We start from the raw sequence: 14,674 nt of genomic DNA, 5'->3' as shown, positions 1-14,674 counted from the left end.
GTTCAAATAAAACCATCTCGTGGTTCTTCGGCCTGTCTCACCGGGCGGGAAAGGCGTTTCCGCGGCCCGGGGCCGGCCCCGCCGCCGCCCCGCCCCTGCCGGCCCCGCTCCGCCCGCAGCCGCCTCCCCGGCGGGGCGGAGCGCTCGGCCGGCCGCGTCCCACCGCCGTGCCGGGGCGGGCGGCCCGCAGAGCCGGGCGGGCGGCGGGATGTGCGGGCGCACGGCCTGCTCCCTGGGGGCCGACAACCTCCGCCGGGCCTGCGCCTACCGCGACCGGCGGGGCCGGCGGCGGCAGCCCGAGTGGATCCAGGCGGAGAGGTACCGGCCCTCGTACAACAAGGGCCCGCAGTCCAGCGGCCCGGTGCTGCTCTCCCGCCGGCACCTCCAGCAGGTACCTCCCTCCCCTCGCCGTGCAAACCAAAACAAGGGCGCCGGGGCCGCATCCTGGCTCCGGCAGCGGCCCTTTGCGTCGGGTGCCGGTTGCTGCTGCCGCGCAAAAACCCGCGTGGCTGCTGTGTATCCTGTGGCTCAAATTCAAGGTTGGCCGAGCGCTGGGAAGGGGGTTGTGCCTCCCGGGGTGGTGTGGTACCCAATCGGAATTGTAACGCTTGCTTGGCTTCTCTTCGCTTAGTGTACGTGGCAGGTATTGAATTTCCTAATTGCAAAGGTGTCTCTTCCTGTTAGTATTTACGTGTTCCTAAGGAGGGTGGGGAATCGGTACCATGCTTCATGTGTAGTGTTATATTTTCTGCAAAAATTCATATATAAGTGATTAACTGTGGTAGAATTTTTTCCCAAATGTCTGTAATTGCTCTGCTGCTTTTATTCTGCTTTCCTGAGGCTTTTTTCCATTTCATAACACTGCTGTGTGTGTCCAGGTCGCATTGGTAGGGAAAAGTAGAGAAAAAAAATCTCAACCTCAGACTTGTAAAATAACTGTACACCTGTGGTGACCGTTACCCAGGCTAATTTAAGCCTCACCAGACCTTCCTCAGACAACCTGAGCAGCCTGTACAACTGTTTGTGCATCTCGTTTGGTTTCCGCATAAGAGGGTGCCCGGCAAACTGCTGCTCGTTCGTGTTCAGCGGGGTGAAGCTGGGTGCGCTGAATTGAAACACCCCAATCTGGGCTCCCTCTGCTCTTCCTCCCCTGGCCGGTGGGGCAGCGACAGGGGCTGCTGCACTTTGCAGCCATTGCCGGCACAGGGGATGGGGTGGGACGCCTCGGTGGGGCCACTTTGGAGTGCCATGGGCGATGCCGTCGGGCATCCTCGTACTCTCCTTTCCTGCCTTGGGGTCCCACATCCCCCGAGAGCAGGCGATGAGCTGGTGGAGCAGAGGAACACGGGGCTGGGAGCGTGATACAGGTCACAGGCAGACACCTGCTCGGTTGTCCGTCTCTGTTCAAGTTGTTGGGACACGGGCGCGGTGTAAGGTGCCCCTTTTTGCCACTCCTGATCTGTGGGAGGCTCTGGAAGACTTCACAAAACTGGGCACATACACCTCCCTATGCGTATGCACCTATAGTAGGTATATATATATGTATATCTACTGCAGTTCTTTGGGAGCAAATGCCCCCCGGGGCCTCGCACGCCCCAGCTGTGCGCCACCCGGGGCTGGCAGCTGCAGGCAGAAAGCGAGAGCGAGCTGGGGGAGAAGTGAAAGCCACAAGCCGTTTCCATTGTCCGAAGGCAGATGATATGCAAAGCGCAAGGAGTGAAAGTGAACCAGGTCAGCAGAAATCACGTTATTAAAATGAAGGTGAGGCTTACACCCTTTGGGACGCTCGCTGTAAAGAGGGAAGTTTTGAGGACCTTAACGCCAGCCCGACATGACCCTTGACTCTAGAGCTAGGGAGCTCGCGTGTCCAGGCACTTCCCGTTGAAGAAAAACTGCGTTCGTTCCTCCAGAGAGTTGTTGGGAAAACCTCACTGAGACACTTATTAGTTATTTATTCCTGCAAAATATTCTTGTGCTTTCTGCTGAAGATTAATTCTTACAGGAAAGCTGTTAAGAATATGCAAAGGGTTACAATTAGCGGCTATTTCTGCACGGCTTGTGAGTGGCATCCCTGCAAAAGAGCAGGGGCAGATTTGGTGCTGGAGGGGCTGTGAGCCCCAGCTCAGCTCTCGGCGGAGGCACCGGCCTGTTCCCCCCTTGCAGGGGGAGAAGCCGCTTCCGCAGGGCTCCGCGAAGCCCCTCTCTCAAGCTGTGGGGATGCTCGTGGTCCCTGCAACGTGGCCCTGACCCGAGGTGTTTCTCTGTCTCGTTCAAAAGGATGCTGACTCCTCCGAGCGGGTCCTCATGGACATGCGCTGGGGCCTGGTTCCCTCCTGGTTCAAAAAGGATGACCCCTCCAAAATGCAGTTTAATACCTCCAACTGCCGCAGTGATACCATGCTGAAGAAGTCCTCCTACAAGGTGAGTTGCTGCTGTCTTTGTGTCCAGCTCGAAGAGATCTTGTAGTAGGCAAAACCAAAGCTGAAGCACCTCCCTAGCGAGTACCGGTCACTGTTTGCTTGCTGCACGGGGGAGTAAGTCTCTCTACTGCAGAGCTGGCGAATTTCATTAAAATAGAAGAACTGAAAAGGTTGTTGCTGGTGAAGCTCCTTTTTCATTACAGCGCCGGCGGTGGTGTTTGTGCACCCCGCGGGGCAGTTTAGGGGAGCCCAGAGAGGGAGCAAGTGGGCTGGGTGGTCCCAGGAGCCCCTGTCCTCCCTCGCAGGCTGCCCGAGGCTGCTGTTCACGGCTCGCTTGTGCTTTCTCTCCCCCAGGGTGCTCTCCTCAAGGGCAAGCGCTGTGTGGTCCTGGCGGATGGCTTCTACGAGTGGCAGCAGCACAGTGCGGGGAAGCAGCCGTATTTCATTTACTTCCCCCAGACCAAGGATGCAGTGGTACGGAGTCCCTCATGGTGTCTCAATGCTCGTGCCCAGCTCTGAGCCCCTGCTCCCTCCAGCTGCCCTGGGAAAAGCCCCCTTCCCTCCAGCTGTGCCCATCTCTGGGGGTCTCTGTTTCCCAATGGGGCTCTGTTCCACGGCAGGCTTGGCACTATGGCATCCCTCTGTGACCAGTGGTCCCTGCCGCTGCGGTCCCCTGGCTGTAAACAGTGCCACAGCGTCCCCGCCGTCACGCTCGCTGCTCTGCGCATGCTGGGTATTTGCATGGGTGGGCAATGTGTCTCTCGGGGGACTGGGCTGGGAGTTTCGCTACCTCTTTCCTTCGGCTGAGCCGTCGGCCGGGATGTTCAGAAGGGGAGGAGGGCGCTGGCTTGCCTGTAGGAAGATGAGGCTCCTGGTACCTCAGATTAGTAGAAGGGCTCCTGGAAAGCCCTCAGATTGGTTCAGTTCATGACTCAGATCTGAGTCATGGGTCTGCACTGACGGGGGCGATGGGGCCTCTCTCCTGCAGGCCGAGGGGAAGGAGGGAGATGAGGAATGGAGAGGATGGAGGTTGCTCACCATGGCTGGGATTTTCGACTGCTGGGAGCCACCGGCAGGAGGAGAAATGCTGTACACTTACACCATCATCACCGTGGATGCCTCCAAGGATGTGAGCTTCATCCATCACAGGCAAGTGAGAGCAGGCAAGGGGACTGCAGGGCAGTGGGGGCGGCGAGGGAGGAAAGCTGCACTGTTAAACACCAGTCTGGCAGGACGCAGGCAGGGAGTCCTGCCTCCTCCTGCTGCCCTTGAAGAAAAACACTACAACATGACTGGCTCGTTTCAGGTCAGCGGCTCATGCCCTTTCCATAAATCACCATCTTTGTGTCCCAGCGGGCGGCAGTCGGAGTTGGATCACTCTCCGGAGTTGGATCGCTCTCCGCCTGACCGGGGCCTGGCAGTCAACCCCTCTGCCTCTTCCAGCAAAGCAGCTACCTGGGCGAAGCGAATGCGCTCTCTGCCTTGCGGAAGAGCATCCTGCTGCTTCAGTTTTCCCCGTTTCCCCCTGAGCTGCCAGCTCCTTGCTAGCTTGCAAGCCTGGCTTTTGCCACCCTGCTCTGCCATATCTGTGCTGGGCTTTGGCTCTGACTGTCTTGTCCCCTAGGATGCCAGCCATCCTGGACGGGGATGAGGCCATCAGGAAATGGCTGGACTTCGCTGAAGTGCCAACCCAAGAAGCAGTTAAACTCATCCAGCCTACGGAGAACATCGTTTTCCACCCAGTGTCTACCTTTGTCAACAGTGTCCGCAATAACGCGCCCGAGTGTCTCGCACCCATCGAGCTGGGAGCCAAGAAGGTGAGGGCTGGCAGGGGCTTGGCAGGGGGAAGCTTGGCCACGGTGACGTCCCTGGGCAGGGACGGTGCTGCCAGGTTGCGGGAGGGCAGCAGCAGGCAGCGTCTGCAGGGCATGCCTGTGCTTGATGCTGGAGCGCAGAGCCTCAAACAGATTCCCTTCCCTCCGCTTCCAGAAATAAACTGTCACCCCGTGCCAGGATTTCTCTGCCAAATGAGGCAAATTCCATGTGAAATGGGGCTTGGAACAAGCCTGTTTCCAGCAGCCCAGGGAACCTCCTGCAGATGTGCCTGATTGCAGGCAGGGCCGTTGCTCCAGCCTCCGCATCCCGTTCTGGACCAGCTCTCGCAGTCGGCTGCCTGCCCTGCTCTCGCCGTGCTTCTGACTTCTCTCACGCTGTCTTTTCTCTCTCCAGGAGGTCAAAGCCACCCCAGGCAGCAAAGTGATGCTGAGCTGGTTAAAAAACTCCCAGGAGGCCTCTCCCCAGAAGAAAGAAAATGATTTGCCCAGGTGGACAAGTCAGTTCATCCACAGCCCTTCGCCCAAGAAAACCAGCGCAGATATCCTGCAGCAGTGGCTGGGGAAGGAGGGAGAGCCAGCTGCGAAGAAGCGCAAGGCTTAGGCACCAGCTGGGATGGCTGGCCATCCTTTTTGCTCCTGATTTTCCTAAGCAGAGTGAGGAATGGTTTTTTTTTTTTTTGGAAGGCTTTGCAGACTGGTGTTGAGATTTTCCAAGCCTCTCAGATGTTGATCCGATGCTCTAGGTTGTTGTCTCTGTTCTTTGTGTTTTTTTAAAAGTTGGTGTTCATCTTTGAAGGTTTTGGCTTTGTCTTGTGCTGACGGGAGTGGATATAACCTGCTGGCCTCCCTCCCTGGCAGTCGCTCATGCCAAGTGCAGATAAAGCCTTGGGAAGCATCTCAGCCTGCTGGGGAGGAGTAGCTTCTGCCTTCAGACAGTGTTCACAGTTCATGTCTCCTGTTTTCTTTCCTTTTCCTTTTTTTTGGTATTAAACTGATACCTCTTTTCCATTTAATTCCATATTGATTCTGTACAAATTCCTTTTGAATACTCTTGCCCTCAAAAGATGGCTGCAGTCCAGAGGAACGTGCAATAAATACTAGGAGGAAACCCCAGGCTCAGGAAGATCTGCCAGAGTCATCCCGCTCTGCACCAGCGTTGCCACGTGCATTCGTGGCTCCTAAACAGGGAGATGTTCAAGCAGTGCCTGGGAGGAACTGGGCTTTGCTTGGGTTTCCCTGCAGGCAGCGGGGTGGGACAGCGTGTCTTTGTCACGTTGTTTGTACAATCATTTCGTTAATGGGATTTGAAGACTTAGAGAGGATTTTCTTGATCTGTGGAGGGATGTGCTCTGCCTTGTTCATAACGGTCATTCATTAAAGCCCAGATAACCAAAGTGCCATTACAGAACAGCATAGGGCAGTTGTTTTTGAGGTCAGGGATTTTGTGAACAGAGCCAGATGTTACAGACCAAAAGCCTTACATAGTGGGACCCTTGCTGGAAAGCAGTATTTCAGTTGTATTGGAAACAATAAAATGGGATTAACTGGTTGACTGCGCAGTGCCCTTGTCCATGTGCGTGCCTTTTGTCCCCCTTGCCTACCGCAGCCCCCTTGCTCCTGTTTTGCAGGCAGAGCTCGTTTCTCCTCTCCATCTGCTGAGGGAGAGACCAGCTATGAGCTGCTGAGCTCTCAGGGTAGTGGCAGGGCCATGTTGCTGGAGCATTTCTATTTGCCAGTGGAAAATATTCCCCGGGGATGTATTTTGGAGCTCCTTTCGAATGATCTGTCCCTGGGGAGCTGCAGGGGTAGCCATAGCTGGGACTCGTCCTGGGGAGGGACAGCAGAGCTGGGGCAGGAGCCGCAGGATGGGCACCCGGGGAGACCCGAGTGCTCTCGGAGCCAAATCTGTGTCTGAATCCCTCATGTGCCTCAGAGGTGGCTGAGCCCAGAAGGTCTCCTGGTTTATGGGAAGCTGGGGTGGGATCAGGATTTCCAGCCAGAAAACCTGTTGCTAGCTGGCTCCTCATCGCTCCCACAATGACTTGAGGCAAGAGAGTCGCTGCATTAGCAGCTCCTGGCAGAACAAACAGGTCTTCAGGCACTGGGGCTGTCACCTCAGTGCTTGTCCTTGCAGGAGCCACAAGGGATGTTTCTCTCCCTGCCCGGCCATCGCTCCTCCACGGCGAGCAGGTCAGCTGCCCTGGCCTGGTCAGTGCTAACCGCAGATCAGGCTTTTCCAAAGGTCACTGGCTCATCTCAAATTCATTTCAGGTCTCCAGTTGCTGTGGAGGGAGTGAAGATGCTGAGCATGAGTGGGGGACGCTCACCTTTCCCTGCTCTGGGGAACATAATCCTTCCCTTGGGGAGGCAGGGGTGATGCAAAGAGGCTGGGTACAGATTATCTCCCTCCAGGCTGTGAGCACCAGCAGCACTATCACAAAAAAAAAAACCTACCCTGAGGGTTTAACGAGGAGGTGTTATTGCTGAACTACACCACCTTTCAACTGGAGCCTGGCTGCTCACCCAACGCCGTTTGCAAGCGGTTGCTCCTACATGGAGAGGAGATGACCGCGCTCAACCTGGCGCAACCTGTCCCCAAAAGCTGGCTTGGGAGCAACTTTCCCCTTTGATGCATGATACTCTGGCAGGGGGGCAGTGCTTGCTCCCCCGCCCCCGGAGCATCCCCTCCTGCCCGCAGGCCCTGGCACCCTCCCAGGAGAGGCGTCCCGCTGGCCAGGGAGGGGACTATGGGTTTGGGCAAGGCAAAAGCGGCAGCCGGTGAGGAGCAGCACTGCCGGGACACTCACGGGGGCTCCGGCCAAACCCCGCCCCCTCTCGGCCCCGGCGCAGCCAGGAAGCAGCTACCGGGGTGTGGGGGAGCCCTGGCTGCGGCCGGGCTTGGCCGGTAGGGAGCCGGGACCCTCCCCGGAGCAAGGGGCAGACCCGGGTCGCTCCCCGCCGGGCGCTGCCCTCGGCGCCGGCCCCGCGGCAGAGCCGGGGCGCTGCGAGCCCTATGCAAATCAGGGATCGACGCGGCGACCAATCAGCACCGCGGCGGCCGCGGCGATAACCAATGGGAAGAGGCGGGCGGTGGGGCGGGCAGGCATATCCGCGGCGCGGCGGCGGCGGCCCTGGCAGTGCGGCGGCGGGCGGCGCGCAGGGCGGAGCGGCGGCGGCTGCGGGTAAGGGAGGCGCGGCAGCGGCGGGCGGGGACGGCGGGGCCCCGGCCCAGCGGCGCGGTGTAACGGCGTTTATCTCCCTGCAGGCGCCGGGACCGTCTGTGCGCGGCGCTTCTTGGGAGGCGGCGGCGAGGGGCCGCTGCCTGCCGGCCATGTCGGGCCGGGGGAAGTCCGGCGGCAAGGCGCGGGCCAAGGCCAAGTCGCGCTCGTCGCGGGCCGGGCTGCAGTTCCCCGTGGGCCGGGTGCACCGGCTGCTGCGGAAGGGTAACTACGCGGAGCGGGTGGGCGCCGGGGCGCCGGTGTACCTGGCGGCAGTGCTGGAGTACCTCTCGGCCGAGATCCTGGAGCTGGCGGGCAACGCGGCCCGCGACAACAAGAAGACGCGCATCATCCCGCGGCACCTGCAGCTCGCTATCCGCAACGACGAGGAGCTCAACAAGCTGCTGGGCGGCGTGACCATCGCCCAGGGCGGCGTCCTGCCCAACATCCAGGCCGTGCTGCTGCCCAAGAAGACGCAGAGCTCTAAGAAGTGAGCGCTGCCCCCGTCCCCCCTCCCGGCCCCGTCCTCACCACTGCCCCACCTCCCTTCCCAGTGGGGCTGAGGGTCCCCTTCCTGCCCCCCAGCCCGGGCTGGGTGGTAAGCCCTGGCAGCACCCTGCCAGCCCTCCGCTAACCCCCCAGCCTGGGCTGCGGTGGGGTGCTGGGGGAGCATGGGTGAGGTCAGGCCCTGCTTGTGCCCCCACCCTGCCCCTCTTCCCTCTGGAAGAAGTGTTTTTGGAGGAGACAGCTGGATAACAGCTGTTGGCGGGGGTGGCATCTGGAGCCATATGGTTGGGTCACAGTGCAGAGCTGCTGGTAGCTGCTGAGGATTGTTTGGCTGGCGTGGGGATGGACACGGGCACCCCCGGCTGCCTCTCCCCTCTGCCAGCCCTGGGGCTGTGCAGGGCCCCCCAGCTGGCCCTGCTCGCCCAGGCATGAGGATGGGACTGGCTGCTGCTGCGCCCCCCCTCCCAGCAATGCCATCCCAGCCGCACTGCAGCGGGGAGGGCAGGGGGCTGGAAAATGTGAAAAGGAGAAGAAGTTTCTCTCTTGGCAAGAAGTGACTGTTAGTCTTAGTTTTGTTCATGGTAAAGCTAGTGCATTGCCTACTGTAAAGAAGCTCTGGTCCTATTTATTTTAAGGTCTCTTATTTTGGGGTACGTCCCTGCAAAGTCACCTTCCCGCAGCTCCCTGGCTCGGTGGGCGCTGGGGGATGCGGTGGTCCCACATGCTGTGGGTCCTGCTAGCGGGGTGGGGTGGAGGGTGCAGTGACAAATCCCTTCGGAGAGCGTCGCAAGGTCAGGCGCCCGCCGGGAGCGGGAGCTGCCATCTTCTGCTATGGCTCCCCTCCTCTCCCGGCTGCAGAAGCCCTTCGTGTCGCTCAGAGCTACCCCGTGCCCTGGTTGCACTTCTGGAAATGACATGCTGTGTCTTTTTTGTTTGTTTGTTCAACACTATTTCTGGTTCTGAGAAATAAAGTGATGATGATATCTGTTAACTGTAACCCTCTATGGATTGATATTTCTTTTTAAAAACAACCCTAGAGTTTGTATTAAAACCTACTCTTAGCTGGTACTGTATTTATTTAATGGCTGTGTGGATAATGTGCGAGCATGGGGGCAGGCTAGCTGTCCCGTGACACCTGGAATAGCTGATGCAGAGACAGCTTTCCTCGCTGCCCAGAGCAGCCCGCTTCTGTGGAGGCCGATAGTCGTGTGCATGCGGCAGTGTCTAGGCAATCGGACCGTAGACCTTCATAACATGTTTTTTAAGTAAAAAAAAAAAAAAAAGAGCAACTTCTATTTATGTGCTGCAAGTAGCATGTGTTCAATCTATTGAATCAGCTGTTAATCTTGTGGATGAAGTGATTTACCCTGGCTCTGAGTTTATTATTAATCTAGAGTAGATGAACCTGGATGCTTTGTCAACTGGTTTTATGAAGGGGTTTTTCACTCCGTTGTGGAATGTGGAAGCGGTGTGTTCATTAGTGTCATGTTAATGGGGGTGCGGACGTGTCCTGCGGTTACGCTGGGGTACCCTGACCTCGGGTGGGTGGGGGGCACCTGGCCATAGCCCCGCTGCTGCAGCACGGACCCCCTGGGATCTCTCTTCCTCCTGTAAAGTGACCGTTACTGTCGGCAAGGTGGGGACGAGGGTTTCCCTTCTGCTGCCGAGTGCAGTGGTTGACGTGTCTGTATCAGAGTGTCTTGTTTTCTCCCTCTTGTTTTCTCCAGGACCAGCGTTCTGTACAACCCGAGAGTGCTTTGTATTTCTTAGAAAAATGCAGAACTTGTGCTACTGAAAAGAATGGTGCAAACCCAATATCTGATTAAACTGGTTCCCTGTTGAATGCTGTCAAATGTGCTGTGTCTTGTCACCTCGCCAAACCTACTGAATCTGGCAGTGGTCTGCAGGAGCAGGCTCTCTGGTGGCAGCTTGGTGCCTGGGCTTGGTTTTCTCCATGTGGAGAAGGACTAGTAAAACACCAGCTCTGGCTAGCACTGGTGCTGCTTGCCCTTCACTCAGACAAGTAGCCTTTTCCTACCCCTGGGAGCAGATTAAATCCTTCTCCGGCTGGTCTCCCTGCTGCAGAAATGCCATGTTGCCCAGTCGCTCTGTCACCAGTGCCAGGAAGCCTGAGCTGTCCCTGGGCTGGGAGCAGCAGAGGAGGAGTGAGGCTGGACCCAGAACCCTCCCCGGGTGTTGGAGGTGCTTTCCCCACCTGGTGGGCTGCCCCAGGACCCTCTGGGAGACCTCGCAGGCAAGTAGGCAGAGATAGGCTTCTGGAGGTCAAATGGGAAAAGCTGATCCTGATGGGGAGGGAGGAGGCCTGGAGATACGGGGCTTCTTACTCTGACACCCTCTCCCTTTGGACATCTCCCAGTTCGCTGTCCTGGTGTCTGGTGTGCAAGCCAGAGTTGCTCCCTACTTGGGTTTTGGGGAGGAAGGGTTGTGGGAAGCTTAGACAACTTCCAGTGCGGTCAGAGTTGGGTGCTGGCAAGGTCCGTGCTGGGCTATGGAAGGTGTAGGGCAGGACTGGAGCTGCTGGGCTGGTCTCTACAGGGCAGTGTGCTGCCTTCTGCCCTGCCAAACATGCTGTCCAGAACAAAAGGCAGAAACAAATATTTAGCAGTTGGGGGTGCCCTGGGGCAGGGAACAGGGACGGGTCGGGCTGCTGCACTGCACACCCGGGGCTGAGTAGCTCTGTAGCCACCCTGGCTGTTGCGTGGCTTTGCCCGGGCTGGCGGGGTGACGCCTACAGCTATAACTAGGAGCTGGTGGCACACGTAGTGCCCTCGACGCTGAGCTCCAGCTGGGTTCTGAACTTTCTCTGCCAGCCATGTGACAGACCAGCTGGGAAAGCTGGGCTGTGGCAAGGCACACCAAGGGAAATCCTGTCTGCCTTGCCAAGCGTTGCTAAAGTGCTTGGCCTTTATCACCTCCTAAACTTTGCATCTGAACGTTGTTGTGACCGGGAGAGTTGATGTCTTGGTCTATTAGAAAGCTGGAATGGACTTTGTCACCTTCAAGCCTGCAGCTCCAGAGATGGGTCTTGTGGCTTTTTGGAGCAGTGTTGCTGGTCCTGGCTTTTCTGAATGCTTCATAGCATCAGAGCAGTTGCGCTCATAAAATGTGAAGGACTTGGCTGAGTAGAGGCTTCCCAGAGGTCACGCAAGCCTGAAAGGGTGTCTGTCGGTCTTTGCTTCTCTTGAGGAGAGGGCAGGGGGGCTGCAGGGCTCTTCCCCTGCCTCCTCTTGGGCACCTGAAGGTGACATAAGCACAGACCTGGAACTGAAGCTGTCTGGAGGAGGCTGCTGTGCATCTTGCCATGTGCAGTGGCGTCTCCACCAGCTGTACCTCAGCTCTGGGACTGGCTGTATTTGTCTGGGTGATGAGACTGGGGTCACTGGACCTTGGAAGTCCTCGGGGTGTGGGTTTCTCTCCAGAGCCTGGCCCTTGTGGCTGGCAGCACCCATAGGAGCTCACTTGGGGATGCTCTGGCATCACAGCTCCCGTCAGTCTCAGCCTGTGAGGTAAGATGCTGCCAACCCCTCTGACCAAGAGGCGAGGGCTCACCCTGCTGCCTTCCCTCTGCTGGGCCTTCAAAACCTGCAGTGTCATCTATTGACTAAGGAGACAACTGCAGATCGGTGCTGGAATGCAGCAGCTCTCTCCTGGTACCCGAGGTCGCTGGAGGTGCTCCAGCTTGGTGTGGGACTTGCATGGGCGGCGGGACGGTGGCTGGCCTGACCTGGCAGCTGCCTGTCCTAAACGTAGACGTGGAGGGAGGCTGCAGGTTCCCAGAAGCAGAACATTGCTGGTCTCTTCCAGGAGCACAGCTGGCTTCTCTTGCTGAATTTAACTGATGGACCTTTCTTCAGGGAGTAAAATTTGCTTCCCTTCTCCCTGCTTGTGCTCCAAGGGGCAGAGGGACTGGGAGGAAGGGGCTGCTCCTCTCCCGGGTGTGCCTAAGGGCCCTGCTGTCGCCTGGGGTTGTGGCTGTCCCTGGGCACTGGCTGGCTGCTGTCCCTCTGTCCCCTCCTTGTGGATTGGGCTGATCTGTGCTGTGCTCCCCAGGCACCGGAGGCCTCTTGATGCTCTGGGTACAGCACCCGGCGGGGCTGGCAGCAGCTCTGGGGTGATGCTCCTGCTTGGTACTCTCCTCCCTCGTGGGCGGAGGCAGCTGAGCGGGACCGCGGTGTGAGGCTGTTACTGATGGCTGGGGTGACAGCCAGACCGGCCTGTGGGCTCAACCACAGCCGACCTGTGAGGTACCCTGCAACTGCAGCACCCCCTCCCACCCTGCCTGCCCTGCTCCCTTCCCTGCTGCAGAAAGCAAACACGCGGGTCAGGCACCTTTCCCCTCCCTCTCCTGCCACCCCGGTATGAGCCGGGGGTCCCCGGTGTGCGGTGGGTGATGAGTGTGGAGCTGCGGGCTCATCCCTTGCCCTGTGCTCCCGCAGCCAGGCAGAACAAGATGGCCCAGATCCCTGGCAGGGCTTTATGCAACCTTGCTGGTGCGAGCTATAAATAGGCACAGCCATGGAGGCGAGGGGTGGCTCAGGGGGGTGTGCGATGGGCCTCTGCTCCCAGCGCCTGCCCTGTGCCATCACTCATGCCTGCAGATGTGCGCACAGCGGGAACCCCAGCTCCTGCGGGAAAGGCTCCCTGCAGCTGGGGCGCAAAGCAAGGGATGTAGGTGGGGGTGTGCCCTGGGTGCTATAGGAGGCCAGATGCCGACTGGAGTGTGGGGGCGTCTATGCTGTGAGGGACCCACCGAGGCTACCCCTTCACCGCAGCCAGCATACCCCTGACGTTCAGGGAGCCCAGCCGAGTGCAGCTGCGCGGGGACCGCTCCCCTCCCCAGCCCCCATGGCAGGGGAATCCTCTCCTCCTGCCCTTCCCGCTAGGCGCGGCGCAGCTCCCCGCCCCCGCCCCCCCCCCCCCCGCAGGCGGCAGCCGCGCCGCAGCCCCCCGGGGCCCCTCTGGCGCATCAACATCTGGACGGCCTCCGGGCAGCGGGGCCGCCCTCTCCTCCGCGGGGACCAAGGTAGCACGGCCGGCCCCCCCGCCCGCTCCCCGGCGCCTCCAGGGAGCACACGACAGCTCGACGTTTTTTAACAATTTATTTGAAACGACGATAAATGAAAAGAAAAAACAAAAAAAAAACCACAAACAAAAAACCCACCCTCCCAAAAGAAATAACCGAAACCAACCCAAAACCGATTAAAAAAAAAATTAAAGGCCATTGGAGATGCGACCTGAACCGGCGGCCCGAGGGCCCTCGCGGGCTGTTCCCGCCAGGGGGCGGGCGGCCGCCCGCGAGCGCCGGCCCTTTAAGAGCGCCCCGACGCCGCGGTAGCCAATTGGCGCCCAACGGGCCGTTGCCATGGCGCCGGGGGCCGGGAGCCAATAGGGGGCGCCGTGGCTTTTCGAAATCGCTGCGAGCAGGCACGGTGCGCCCGGCGGGAGGGGCGGGGCGGGGGCGCGGAGCGGGCCCGGGCGGCGGGAGCCGGCCCACGTGGCGCGGGGGGCAGCGGGGGCGCCGCCGCAAAATGGCTGCTATGGAAACCGGGCGGGAAAAAACCCTGTGGAGCACCGGGGAGACTGCGGGGGGGGGGGGGTGTCGGGAACCGTCTACACGCGGGGAGGGGCACGGCCGAAAACAAAAGGGCGCGATCGGGGAGAAGCCGCGGGGTGGGGTGGGGGACGGAAAAAATAAGGCGTCGGAGAAAGGGAAGAGGGGCTGGGGCAGCCGCAGCCCCGCTCACCGCGCACGGCGGCGGCTGCGGAGCCGAGTCAGCAACACAAAGACAAAGCGGGTCCCCTGGGGTCCGTCCTCAGAGCAGTCTGTGCCGCGGGGCTCACAGTCCGGGGGGCGGCGGGGGGCTCCCTGCGCCCCGCTCTCATGCCTTCCTGCTCTTGAGTGCCTTGGGCTTTGCGGACTTCTTCACCTTCTTGCCCCCGGGGGACGCGGCTCCCTTCTTGGTGGCCTTCTTGGCTTTGCCCTTGTCCTTCTTCGCCGCCGCGCCGCCGGCTCCCTTCTTGTGGGATTTCTTCTCGGGCTTCTTACTCTTGGCCGCCGGCTTTTTCTCCGCCCGCCGGGACGTGGAGGCCGTCGCCTTCTTGTGGGACTTGTGGGCGCTGCTGCCCGCGCCCCCGTCGCCGCCGCCTTCCAGCTTCTTCCTGTTGAGCTTGAAGGAGCCGTTGGCGCCGGTGCCCTTGACCTGGAGCAGCGTGTCGTTCTGCACCAGGGCCTTGATGGAGTACTTCAGATAGGTCCTGCCGTTCTGCTGGTCGAACCAGGCCACCTTCTTGGCCTCGTTGTAAATCTTGGCCAGTGAGGAGCCATTGCGCTCGCCCAGCTTGCGGATCGTCTCCACCACCAGCTGGCTGTATTTGCCCGGCTGGTTCTTCTTCTTGTTGTTCTTCTTCTTCTTCGACGGCGACAACGAGGAGCCGCCGCCGCCGCCGCCTTTCGCCTTCTTAGCGGCCGCTTTCTTCTCCGGGGCGAGCGGCACCTCCTCCGCCTCGGTCAGGGGCAGATCGGCTTCTTCCAGCTCCACCGACATGGTGCCGCGGGGGCGCGGGCCGCAGGACGGAGGCGAGGGCGGGCAGGGGCAGCCGCGGCGTGGCGGAGGCCCGGCGCGGCGCGCTGCTGTCTGGCTCCGCTCCGCTCGGCTCCGCGCCGCCGCCGCCG

The 14,674-nt window shown here is 59.8% G+C and overlaps 3 protein-coding genes across 4 annotated transcripts; 2 read left to right on the top strand and 1 right to left on the bottom strand.

Annotated features, from left to right (window-relative positions):
* The first annotated feature begins 162 nt into the window (after positions 1 to 162).
* Positions 163 to 5,273, top strand: HMCES (5-hydroxymethylcytosine binding, ES cell specific). The gene is made up of 6 exons (XM_075158940.1): positions 163 to 391; positions 2,278 to 2,421; positions 2,775 to 2,894; positions 3,409 to 3,569; positions 4,045 to 4,237; positions 4,650 to 5,273. Exons 1-6 carry the CDS (start codon positions 209 to 211, stop codon positions 4,854 to 4,856), a joined length of 1,008 nt encoding a protein of 335 aa, XP_075015041.1. The 5' UTR covers positions 163 to 208; the 3' UTR covers positions 4,857 to 5,273.
* Positions 5,274 to 7,404: 2,131 nt separating this feature from the next.
* On the top strand, positions 7,405 to 9,823 carry LOC142086215 (histone H2A). Of its 2 annotated transcripts, none has more exons than XM_075158938.1 (3): positions 7,405 to 7,437; positions 7,521 to 7,963; positions 9,708 to 9,823. In XM_075158938.1, the coding sequence occupies exons 2-3, from the start codon at positions 7,587 to 7,589 to the stop codon at positions 9,748 to 9,750; spliced, it is 420 nt and encodes a 139-aa protein (XP_075015039.1). In that variant the 5' UTR covers positions 7,405 to 7,437; positions 7,521 to 7,586; the 3' UTR covers positions 9,751 to 9,823. The 2 variants fall into 2 exon arrangements, with proteins under 2 accessions (XP_075015039.1, XP_075015038.1); XM_075158937.1 differs by lacking the exon at positions 9,708 to 9,823 and adding an exon at positions 8,616 to 8,977.
* A 3,260-nt stretch (positions 9,824 to 13,083) lies between these two features.
* On the bottom strand, positions 13,084 to 14,674 carry H1-10 (H1.10 linker histone). The gene has a single exon (XM_075158935.1). The coding sequence runs from the start codon at positions 14,544 to 14,546 to the stop codon at positions 13,881 to 13,883; it is 666 nt and encodes a 221-aa protein (XP_075015036.1). The 5' UTR covers positions 14,547 to 14,674; the 3' UTR covers positions 13,084 to 13,880.

The sequence above is a fragment of the Calonectris borealis genome, chromosome 10 (genome assembly GCF_964195595.1).
Source record: "Calonectris borealis chromosome 10, bCalBor7.hap1.2, whole genome shotgun sequence".
Classification (NCBI taxonomy): domain Eukaryota; kingdom Metazoa; phylum Chordata; class Aves; order Procellariiformes; family Procellariidae; genus Calonectris; species Calonectris borealis.
The sequence above is the reverse complement of the archived record's forward strand: the minus strand, read 5'-3'. Positions and strand labels throughout refer to the sequence as shown.

Bases quoted from the DNA above. Each gene is read 5' to 3' on its own strand.
- LOC142086215 (XM_075158937.1), top strand. From the start codon at position 7,587: ATGTCGGGCCGGGGGAAGTCCGGCGGCAAGGCGCGGGCCAAGGCCAAG. The intron at 7,964-8,615 runs GTGAGCGCTGCC...ATTTATTTTAAG, and splicing joins AAGACGCAGAGCTCTAAGAA to GTCTCTTATTTTGGGGTACG.
- HMCES (XM_075158940.1), top strand. From the start codon at position 209: ATGTGCGGGCGCACGGCCTGCTCCCTGGGGGCCGACAACCTCCGCCGG. The intron at 392-2,277 runs GTACCTCCCTCC...CTCGTTCAAAAG, and splicing joins CCCGCCGGCACCTCCAGCAG to GATGCTGACTCCTCCGAGCG. The intron at 3,570-4,044 runs GCAAGTGAGAGC...CTTGTCCCCTAG, and splicing joins GTGAGCTTCATCCATCACAG to GATGCCAGCCATCCTGGACG.
- H1-10 (XM_075158935.1), bottom strand. From the start codon at position 14,546: ATGTCGGTGGAGCTGGAAGAAGCCGATCTGCCCCTGACCGAGGCGGAG.